This window comes from Danio rerio, chromosome 12 (assembly GCF_052040795.2).
Source record: "Danio rerio strain M-AB ecotype USA chromosome 12, GRCz13ab, whole genome shotgun sequence".
Lineage (NCBI taxonomy): Eukaryota > Metazoa > Chordata > Actinopteri > Cypriniformes > Danionidae > Danio > Danio rerio.
Genome location: NC_141032.1, coordinates 41,420,696 through 41,432,500, shown reverse-complemented (window position 1 = coordinate 41,432,500; position 11,805 = coordinate 41,420,696). Strand labels below are relative to the sequence as shown.

At 36.0% G+C, this 11,805-nt stretch overlaps 1 protein-coding gene across 5 annotated transcripts in view; it reads right to left on the bottom strand.

The window, feature by feature from the left end:
* LOC110437733 (alpha-tectorin) overlaps positions 1–11,805 on the bottom strand; it is a 58,806-nt gene that overhangs the window by 4,006 nt on the left and 42,995 nt on the right. For 2 of the 5 annotated variants that reach the window (XM_087276850.1, XM_087276851.1), the window contains 12 exons: positions 10,983–11,538; positions 10,674–10,870; positions 10,400–10,535; positions 10,174–10,221; positions 9,923–9,970; positions 7,307–7,351; positions 6,782–6,829; positions 6,514–6,558; positions 3,899–3,946; positions 3,522–3,650; positions 3,230–3,414; positions 2,177–2,331 (listed from right to left, as the gene is read on the bottom strand). In XM_087276850.1, the coding sequence (XP_087132976.1) occupies positions 2,177–2,331; positions 3,230–3,414; positions 3,522–3,650; positions 3,899–3,946; positions 6,514–6,558; positions 6,782–6,829; positions 7,307–7,351; positions 9,923–9,970; positions 10,174–10,221; positions 10,400–10,535; positions 10,674–10,870; positions 10,983–11,538 (1,640 nt within the window). The remainder of the gene's footprint in view (positions 1–2,176; positions 2,332–3,229; positions 3,415–3,521; positions 3,651–3,898; positions 3,947–6,513; positions 6,559–6,781; positions 6,830–7,306; positions 7,352–9,922; positions 9,971–10,173; positions 10,222–10,399; positions 10,536–10,673; positions 10,871–10,982; positions 11,539–11,805) is intronic. The other 3 variants (XM_087276853.1, XM_087276852.1, XM_087276854.1) reach the window with 3 other exon arrangements.

Below are 11,805 nucleotides of genomic sequence, written 5' to 3'. Positions count from 1 at the left end.
TTTTCAAAAAGCACCTAGCAACAAATTTAGCAAATGTTAAAGGATCACGAAAGTCCAAAACACATTTTTTATGCTGTTGATAGTCATAAATGTGTCCAATCTTGGTATAAACACTATTACAACCTAGATATTTCACAAAAAAAGTTAAAACTGGTTGTTATTGTGTTACTTCGAGCAAATTCGTTCTTCCGGTTTGAAACGAATTTTTGAAGCTGCATCTTGTCGATTAGATACTTGCATGTATTCCAGCGTGTAGACTGGCTATCTATACCCAGGAGTACTTTGTAACGTCTCTGAGTATGCAGCACTCTATCATGAAAAAGCAATTCAAACCAATCAGCGTGCTCTATTGTGTATGCAGTGCAACTTCATTAATATGCATGATAGCTTCGAAGACTGTTTGTACCTGAAACAGTCTTTAGATGACAGAGAGACGCCACATTGTGTTTCCAAAACAAGTGGAAGAAGAACTGTTTGGAGATACGGGTCGTCAGTGTTGCGGTTTTAAATGTGCTGCAACTAAGGTTTTGTTTAATTTTCCCGCTATGAGAGCGCAGCTGGACTCACGTGTGGAATACAGAGCTTGCGACAGAAATACTTTTTACGGAACACTTTTTAACTCGAGAGCTTTTCGCATCTGGAAATGGTGAAATCCCGATTTGCTGCTCGTCTTCCTTCCCTCTCTCCCTCCCCCAACACTCCCACCTAAACAGAGCTAGACACACCCACTTTCCTGACCTTTTCCAAACTAAAGGTGTGAAAACACCCTGCTGAGACGGGGGTTTCATGGCCCTTTAACATTCATTTGGCTAATTTTAGCAATTTTTAAAAAGTTACTCAAGAGCAGCGGCTGCAGGCTTTACTCTGCAATTAAAAAAGTAAATTGCTAGCTCAGATTGTTATTCATAACTGTTAATCCACTGATATTTGATATTTCGGTAGCAATAAATTCCAATAGTGCTATAATTGTTGTCACTTTCACAAATGTGGTAATTTCACAAGTTAAAAAGAGTAAGTACACAAGCTGTGATTGTTAAAAATATTGCAACTGTTCATTATCAGTGTTATATTTAAACATTAAAATATATATATATATATATATATATATATATATATATATATATATATATATATTAAAAAGTGTTTGTATTACTTTTACAAATAGTCAACTCTATTTTACATACAAATCTAAATGAACATATTTCGAATAGTGTTTTTGCTAAGATGGCCAGTTAATTTCAAAAAACATTAATTATTTTGTATACTACATAAAGATGGAGTTTTGAGTTACGAATACACAATAACATCCTCACGCAAAGTAATATGTTAATAAGAACCTATTTATTGTGCATCTGGATGTAATGTTTTAATATAATAGAATACACAGCGCCTCAGAGAGTAGAGACATGATAGGCTTATGCTTGTCAGATACTACGTGAGGACTCACTTTTATGCAAATTAGTGCGTGACATCATTTATCAACAATTAGCTACTTTTTGGGCAGACTTTGGCAACTTTTCATTGGAAATAGTTGGCAACACTGTTTCCATAAAGTTATTAGAGCAGCTGATTGTAGTATTAGTTACCTAGTAATCAATAGCGGAGACAGCTAATTAAACAAGTACGTGTAATGTTCGCTATATCCAAGTTTATACAGAAAATGCATTTCCATCTCTTATTATTCACAGTTAACCAAGTCCAAAACCTTTTATAAATTAGGGGGTTCGTATTCAATATGTGACATTTCCATCACTCGTTTTCTCATGCAGTACTTCAAAATGTGCATTAACAAAGAATGAGTTGAACTGGCCTGAGTATTTCAGAAACTGCTGATCTAAAGGGATTTCATACTCAATCTATAGAGTTTACAAAGATTGTTCCAAACAACAACAAAAATCCAGTGAGGTCTGCAGAAGAGCATTTCTGAACATGTAACACATCAAGCTGTGAACAGAATGAACTGCAGCAACAAAACAGCACATCTGTGACTGCTGAGAACAGTTAACTGAGGCTAGAATTAGGCTCAACAAAATCGGACAACATCAAATTGGGAATGGGTTGTGTGAGTCTGTTGATTTTTAAAGTTTGCCTGAACATTTACGATGGTACCAAAATTGTTTTTAACCCAGCATTTTTTAACCCTGATTAAAATTTGTCTGAAGTGAATGTGTCCCACCTCTCAAGAGGGTTGATGTCCATGGAGAGTGTTTGTGTTTGCAAATAAACACAGCTGAAAGAAAACTTCAGGACTTTTGCTCTGCTAACGAGAAGTCCAGTTGTGTTCGGTTCTCCCTTAATAAAGTTGTCATAGATGATGTGCGTGCCATTGGCCTGTAGGAACATGTTAATTGAACATTTGTAACTGCAGAGACATTAGCCCCTTTCACACAGTGATACCGGTAAATATCCAGAAAATTTCCTGAACGACTTTACCAGTATATTCAAAAAAGCGTTGTTCACACAGGCGAGAATGTTACGGAATTTTTCCGGAAAAGAGCATTCATACATCCATTGCAAAATGCCGGTAAATTCTGACATCATTAACCAGAAATGACCTCTAAACGGCTGCGCTTGTGTTTGAAAACATTTGACTACATTACAAACTCTTTGGATGGATCAGTATTGAGTACAACTCCAATGAAAACATAGAGAAACACTTTCACATGTCGAGATGTTCATGATATGTGTGTGTGCTGGCGCTATGGATGCTCACGGGCACACGCAAAACTTTAAGGTAAACAAACAACAGATTATCATAAACATTTTATCGATAATTATTTACACAGTTAGCATTAAGAAGGAACATAGAAACGTTATCTGACTAACATCTAATAGCTAAAGGTGTCTTGAAATTTAGTTTCTAGAAGTTTATTCTCATAAACCGCGTGCACGTGAATGCGTCTGACTGTTCTGATTGGCTAAAGCAGGTGACTTACGTCAGCACGTTCTAGACGTGGACGCACTTTTTCCAGCAATCGTCCTCCTGCATTCACACACCGCAGCATTCCGGCAAATTACCGGTAATGTTACAACTTCGCTTTCCGGAAAATAGCCAGAACGAATTTACCGGTATTTTCAAAAAGGGCCTGTTCACACATACAACCTTTCCGGAAAATTGCCAGTAATTTTCCGGAAAGGTCTGTATGTGTGAAAGGGGCTAATGTAATGAATTATAAAAAAAATTGAAAAGCATTCGTTGTTGAGTACTATCATCCATTATGAATCCTACCGTTAGACTTGTGCCACAGACGTGTTCATTGTTGTCAAAGTAAAACTGCACTTGGCCATCTCGGACTGTTCCTTTGCAGTTGGCATCATTGAGGTGCAAGATCTCCGAAGGAAAGCCAGCATCAAAAAGCTGACAGCGAGACAGAGATATGGAGCCATGGCTATTTTCACAGGTTTCAGTGAAGTCTGAAAGAGAACACATCCAAGAGAATGTCAGCGGTGACCAGAAACCAAAATATAATCTAGAGTGTATATGTACTGTATTTGAAATGTTTTTGTGGAATGAGTCTAACCAAAGGAGTCTGCTGCTGAAGGATGAGATCTGTGATGGTTCTTCTTGCAGGAACAGCCATAAACACCATGTTTCTTTTCACAATGTTCATTCTCAGTGCAGTTAAACTCAGAACAGTGATCTTCTTCAGCTAAAGGAGGAACCACATGACAACTTAATTTTCTATTTTTTTTAAAGTCCATGTTACTTGCCAAAACTGAATACACGACTATATAAGGCAAAAGCAACTGCCTTCATTTATATGCAGCATTGACTCTTAAAGTATTTACTTATTCACTCTATAGGAATTATGTTTTTTTTTTTTTTTTTTATTGTGCGGTAAACCAAGCCAACCACCTTTAGGACAAATCATATCAAACCAAAAGTATACGAAAATACCTTCAGGAAGGTTTGCTGTAGTGGAGGTCAGGTATGTGGTGCTTTCATCTGTAAAGAATAAGCATACATTATACTTATCTTTCACTAAACACAACATTTGACATGCTTACATATCATAGCATTTACATTTATTTATATATATATATATATATATATATATATATATATATATATATATATATATATATATATATATATATATATATATATATATATATATATATACACTAAAATCTCCAAACTAACAAATAGACATTTTAAAGAGCCTATATTATGTTTTTTTGAAAATTCCTCTCCATGTAGTGTGTAACACAGCTCTAAGTGAAGTGAAGTGAAGTATCCAGCTAAGGCTTAAATCTGTTAGTGTACAGTGTTTAAAACGGTTAATTCATCTATAAAAGAGTCGACTCATAGTGCTTCAAACGAGTCATACCGAGTCATTAGGTGTTTCGCCATGACGTACTAACGAAACCAAGTTATTCACGTGCACGCGCAAACCCGGGAGATTTGAAAACTTGAGGCGCCGCCCTCTGACGCAGAAACCCAGACAACACACACACAACCACAAACACACACACAAACATGCCGGTCGATTGAAGTCACACTGCAGATGGATATTATCGAGTCTCTACCCAAAGATGAAACCTCAGCATTATAGCCAAGCAGTTGGAAACTACTGGAAACTTCTGCAAACTACATGCTACAAAGAATACTTCATCGACGTTTGTTAAAGGAACGATCAGTAAAGAGTAAGTTAACTTACTGCTAGACATGTCAGGATGGGTTTCTTCCCCCATTTCTCAAGTGTAAGTACGTGCGATTAAAGTTGTTGCCTCATTGACTCTAGCTTGCAAATGTATTTAGTTGTGATTTGTTACTTGTAACCGCGTGTACTGTATCAGGTTAACTGGCTATATTCTCATATCGCGTGCAAAGTCACGTTAAAAACGCGACGCGTGCTGCTTTGTTTACGGAGCTCCGTGGACGAGGGTAGTGTGTGTGTGCGTGTGTGTGTGTGTGTGTGCGTGCGCTGTCATCCGGAGGTATGTATGTGTGTTTGTGTGTGTGCGCGCGCGTTGTCGTCCGGAGGTGTGTGTGTGTTTTTGTGTGTGTGTGCGCGCGCAAGGACGAGGGCAATATGTGTGTTTGTGTGTGTGTGTCTGTGAAAAGAACAGAGTGAGACAAGCTAGGAGATCTCGACAGTTTTTGGAGTTTTTGCTCAATAAAATAGTTAGTCGTCTGTATTTTCAAGTCCATCGACTGTATTGACATTTACCCACTGGCAGCTAAAATCCACGCCTACACTATCGAGCGTGTATGAACTGTGATTACTTTTATATTGCTGATTAGCTGTTGGGCATTTCACTCTCTGACTAAAGGCAGTCGACCAATCGCAACAGGCTGTCATTGGTCCAATCAGCGCATATTAGCTTCGCGCTAAGGAGGGGATTGGGAACAAATGAATCACTGGACGATTCATACGGGAGTCGCTGGAATAATTAGGTAAAAATAAATGCAGATTATAAGACCATGAAAGTGTTTTTTGACCTTGTATGCATATTAGACTGTTGTTGTAGACCCTTACAACCAAAATATGACCCTATTTCATGTATAATATGGGCTCTTTAAGAAAATTAAAAAGGGGAAAATATATATATAAACAAATTTCTATATATCATCAGCGGCCATTAGCCTGTCTTTATGGCAAAAGAGACCGCATAATAAGCCCTTAAAGGAAGAAATGTGTTATGTTGTAGTGCTGTATTTATACCATATAAATGTAGTGTATTGACTGTGAAAGGGGACTGGCATATCAGGAATGTGTGTTGTGTTGGCAGAAAGAAAGAAAGAAAGAAAGAAAGAAAGAAAGAAAGAAAGAAAGAAAGAAAGAAAGAAAGAAAGAAAGAAAGAAAGAAAGAAAGAAAGAAAGAAAGAAAGAAAGGAAGGAAGGAAGAAAGAAATGCCCGCATGTGTTTAGCATTTTTCCTTATCGCAAACACAACAGGGACACTAAGGGACAAGGCCGCAACACCTTTATATATAAATAAAAAAAAATTTATAAAGTGGTGTTCATAAAGTGGAGTTCATGTAAATGTAGTGCTCTCTTCTGTGAAGACAAAAATACAATAAAAAAAAGTAGCTAGCTGCCTTTGTGAAAAATGGATTTAAAAAGCAAAACAAATACTGTATACATGTATGTATCTTGAACAAAGAGGAAAACAAAAGACAAATCTTATAAAGAATTGTGAATTACATACTAAATGACAATATTAAACAATTACTGGTTGTAGGTATAACTGTATTATATTTGAGTAAAAAATAAATAAAACATTGAAGAAGCAGAAAGATGGCTTCGACTTTATAATGCATCATTGGCATGAAGAGTTCATCCTGTGCTGTTTGCCTTGATTTGTTTTCTAAGATCCTCTGATTGCAAGTCATTAATTTATGCTATTATGGGCTGTGTACCTGGCTTTTGTAAGTGGTTGTATTAAGAAAGTGTACATGATATAGGGCTTCAGTAGATGCAATAACAAAAAAAAAAAAGGAAAAATCTGAACATTGAATAAATTGACTTAATGCATATTTTTTTCCTCAAATTGCATTACAAATACCTGAGGGAAGGCTTGTGGTGGTGATCATGTCTGTGGTGCTCTCTTCTGTCAAGCAAAAAAAAAAAAAATTGAAAGTTATTATTTTTTCCATGTTACTTGCCAAATCTTAAAACACGCCTATACGAGGCAACAGTAATTGTCTTTATTTTGTTATGCAGCATTGATTCTGAAAGTAACTTTCTTATTCTATATAATCCTATATTTTTTTTCTTTTGTGTTGTAAACCTTTGAGACAAATCACACCAAAACCAAAAGCATATGAAAATACCTTCAGGAAGGTTTGCGCTGGTGATGGTCAGGTATGTGGTGCTGTCATCTGTAAAGAATAAACTTACATTATATTTGTTTCAATAAACACATCTGACATGCTTACATATCATAGTATAAATATACTAAAATCTCCAAATTACAAAAAAAAAAAAAGTTCCAAACTTCTTTAGCCGCCTTAAATTTATAAAGCAAAACAAGCAGTTTATATGTATCTTATATTTTGAAAAAATAAAACAAAAAAACTAATATCATAAAGCATCGCGAATGACATACTAAACAACAATATTAAACACTAAGCTACTGGTTGTGAGGGTAGCTGTAATATATTATAATATATATTTTTAAAAAAAGGAAGACGGTTTCAATTTGTTAATGCATCATATGCATAAAGAGTTCATCCAGTGATTTTTGTCTTGATTTGTTTTCTAAGATCCTCTGAGTTTGAATTATTTATTTAATAATTATTTATCAAAATAAAATTATGATTCAATGTGTATTTTTCCTCAAAATGTATTAAAAATACCTGAGGGAAGGCTTGTGGTGGTGATCATGTCTGTGGTGCTCTCTTCTGTCAAGCAAAAAAAAAATTAAATAAACAAAAAAAAAATATATATATATATATATTATATATATATATATATATATATATATATATATATATATATATATATATATATATATATATATATATATATATATAAATATACACACACACACACACACACACACACACACACACACACACACATACATACAACAGTTCTGTCTGGTTCTCGAATCTGATTGGCTGATAGCCATGAGTTATTTAAGTAATATCAGCACCCGTACAGCCTCTTTACCCTTTGTGTATTACTCCGCCCACATACAGCCAGCAACATGCAGAGAGACACTACAGTCTGACAAATATTACTGCTGTTAGACAACAAAATGTACTTTTGAGGATTTTTAGTAATGAATGTAGTTGTTTAGATTGCAACAATGCAGTTTATTTGTAAGAATAGTGCCTATTTTAAAATATTTACCATTTCTGAGAGAGCTCGTTGACGGCCATTAGCCTACCATAGTGTAGATCAAAAATGGTTGAAATTTTCTATCCACAAGATGTCGACAGAATCGCATAATAAGCCCTAACGCTTAGAATCTTATCATAGTCTGATTTCTAACAGCAGATCAAATCATTATTAAACTGGTAAGCATACCTGCCAACGTTCCCGTTTTTCCTGGGAGTATCCCGTATTTCAGATCAATCTCCCGCAACCATCCCGTTTTTTTATTTCTTCCGGAAAACTCCCCTAATTTCACCCACCCCCCTCTTTGGTACAGTCCGTGTTTCCAACTTTGATACAGTACCCGATCGCAGCGGCCGCCCATAACCCACTGCATCCTATACCGGTTCTCAACAGTGTTACTCTATATTCAGAGACCTCACCCCCGAACACCCCCTCCCACCGGTCTCTCAAATTTTCAGAAACATGTTGGCAGGTAAGATGATCTCTCTCTTTTGTATGTTGTAGTGCTGTATTTATACCGATTTGCTCGCATCTCAGGAATGTGTGTTGAGTTGGCAGAAAGAAAGAAGCAAAGTCTGTATGTGTTTAGCGTTTTCCTTATCACAAACACAACATCAGTCTAGTAGTGATTGCACTGCTTTTTTCAGGGTTAATTGATATGATATCCCAATTGACCCTTTGCTAAGCCCCGGCCTCCTTAGCTACTGTTGCTACGCCTGTCAAGCTTTCGTGCCTGAACAGACAGTCCAGTCTGTTGACATTATTGGGCACAATGTGGGGGACAATCCTTTTGAATAATGTGAGCTGAGAGTGAGAACAGATCACAAGCAGGATCACTGAATCAGCATATGCATTTCAGTGTCTAAATTTGTTGTTGATGATCACGTTCAAATTTGCCTAAACAAAGCGTTCTTAAGTATGACTATATTTCACAAGGGTTCTGACACAACAACGTGAAGCAGACGCTTTACAAAAGTTTAAGTTTAAGGGGGAAAAACACAACAAAATGCGCTGTCTTTGACAGCTTGCGACAACATCTGAGTTTCACTGAGTAGTTACATTTACATGGACACAAATACTCCGCTTTTAATATGTTAAGATAATACTCTTTTTAAGAGTCTACCATGTCAAAAGCAATTTTTGATTATCTTAAAGGACCACAGAGTCATGAAATGTGGAGGTTTTTCTTTCCGTTTGCCATGCAGCATCAAATTCCATTAAAGCAAATGTCAGAGGATTAAAAAATTAAACATACGAAATTAGATGAAACTCTGGAGGAAACGCTGTTGAGCCTGGTGATGCGGCATTAATTGTTTTATACTGAAACTTTCCTTCTAAAAGTGCTTCCTTGGTCATATCCATACTTCTTTGCACTTTAAACACACATCGGCCACAACAGGAAAAAAAAACTGCATTATTTGCGGCAATTTATTTTTTTACGTGTTAAATATTTTAAATAATCGCATGCAATAACGCAGTAATTTTGACAGCACTAACATATATATATATATATATATATATATATATATATATATATATATATATATATATATATATATATATATATATAACAGGGATGCCCAAACCTTTTTTATAAGGAGCCAAAAACCAAACTTGATCAAGGACTGTGGGCTGAAGTTGAATATACCAAACCATATTACATGACATTTGCCTGGATAATTTCCTAATTTATTTGCTAATAATTAAAAATAACATAAATAATGATGTAGCATTATTTTAACATTTTATTATGAACTTATTAAAGTTCATGGTAAAATATTTATAATATATAATAAATAATAATATAATTGTAAAATATTTGAGTGAAAAAAAAGTATAATAAAAAGGCAGGAAGATGGTTTATAATGCATCATAGGCATGAAGAGTTCATCCTGTGTTTTTAGCCTTCATTTGTTTTCTAAGATCCTCTGATTGTGAATTGTTTATTTTCTGTTAATATGGGCTGTGTTTTGCACCTGGCTTTTATAAGTGGTTGTATTGAGAAAGTGTACATTATATGGATAGAGGGCTTCAGTAGATGCAATAACTAAAAATAAATAAGGAAAAATCTGAAGATTTAATAAATTATGACTCAATGTGTTTTATTCCTCAAATTGCATTAAACATACCTGAGGGAAGGCTTGTGGTGGTGGTTGTTATGTCTGTGGTGCTCTCTTCTGCCAAGCAAAAAAATACATAAATAAAAACTGCCAAATCTGAATACATGCCTATACTAGGCAATAGTAATTGTCTTCTTTTGATTATGCAGCATTGATTCTAAAACCAACTTTCTTATTCACTCTATAAAAAAAATATATTTTTTCAATTGTGTTGTAAACTATTTAACAAATCATATCAAACCAAAAGTATATGAAAATACCTTCAGGAAGGTTTGCACTAGTGGTGGTCAGGTATGTGGTGCTATCATCTGTAAAGAATAAACATACATTATAGTTATGTTTTATTAAAAACATCTGACATGCTTACAGAGTGCTCTGCAAGTCATTTACTTTGTGTCTCTTTTTTTATTCACTGTCTCCAGAAAAGAATTTCACAACATTGTGTTTTTGCCATTTAAAGGAAAACATTTTCATATGTGTACTCACCAAAGCAGCCACGGTGTCCATTTCTGACCGTACACTCCATATTTGCTGAGCAGAAGTAAGCAGAGCATCGCAGATCATTTGGAGCAAAACACTCACAGACTTGGGAACATTCTAGATCCCAGAACTGCTCGCCAACCTATGAAATCAAATCACAAAACTATAATTTCACATATCCAGTATACAGGATTTGAATCTATTTGTGGAGTTTTAGGAGTAATCAATTAAATAATGTTGAATTTCCTGATATTTGTCAAAAGTTAGTATTAATACTCACGTTAATGTAGAATCCATCATACAAGCAGCCGCATTGCTCCACTGATACACACTGTCCTCCACTCCTCACCAATCCATCATTACAAAAACATCCCTCTGAGCATGTGTGATCACAGCTAGCATCAATGCTGCTGGCACAAGTATGACCACAGTCTGTTCCACACAACTCATAGTGGCTGTTATTTGAGCAGGACATTGCTGAAAATGTAGAAAAATCATCTATCATCTATATATTTAATATCAAGCATATCATAAATATAAACCATTTGTTCACAAAATAAGATAAATAGCGAACAATGGTCTTGCTCACCACAGGATGCACTTTCTCTCCATGGGTAGATGACTGCATTGTTAGCCTGACAGGCACTAGCGTAGGTTTGAATTGAGCGACACAGGACATTATTACGGTTTCCAGAAAGACACACATCAAACACACAGTCATCATAGTAGGCTTGAGGGTCTACAGAAACATGGCAGAAGCTAAATGGGCCTTCATTGGACCTGATGATTTCACACAGTGAACGGGCAGTTGTCTGATCTTGGCACAATGGGCAATTGTTTCCACAGCCATCATTGCATGGCAGGCCATCTTCAATCTTCCAACTTGCCCCAAACTGGTCTGCTGAGCGCACCAGATCACCTGAAGGAGTCATGAAGTCATCGCTGCTCTGGCCGTTAAAGTTTCCACACAGGCCACATGTAACACCGCTGTACTCTGCTGGTATGATGATGTTCAGTGTCCAGGAGCCTCCATAACTCACAACAAAGCCAAAGTCAGTAGATACATATATGTACTGTCCGCTGGAGTAGACAGATACACGACCAGAATTAAGCAGAACGGGGAGGTTTCTGGTCTCTCCATCAACCTGATTGAACAGAGAATAATGTCAATAAACATTCAAAGTCAAGCAGGCAATTTTCCACCTGACAATATACAGTAATGCACATCTGGGCATAGGCTAGAGACTAATACCCGAGTGAAATTTCTCTAAAGTATATGTTGTAGATCAGTGATTCTCAGCCATGATCCTGGAGAACCACCAACTCTGCAAATTGTCCACCTCGTTCAGATTATGGGCTCATTAGTACCTGAAATGGGTGTGACAAAGGAGACATCCAATACACACAGTGCT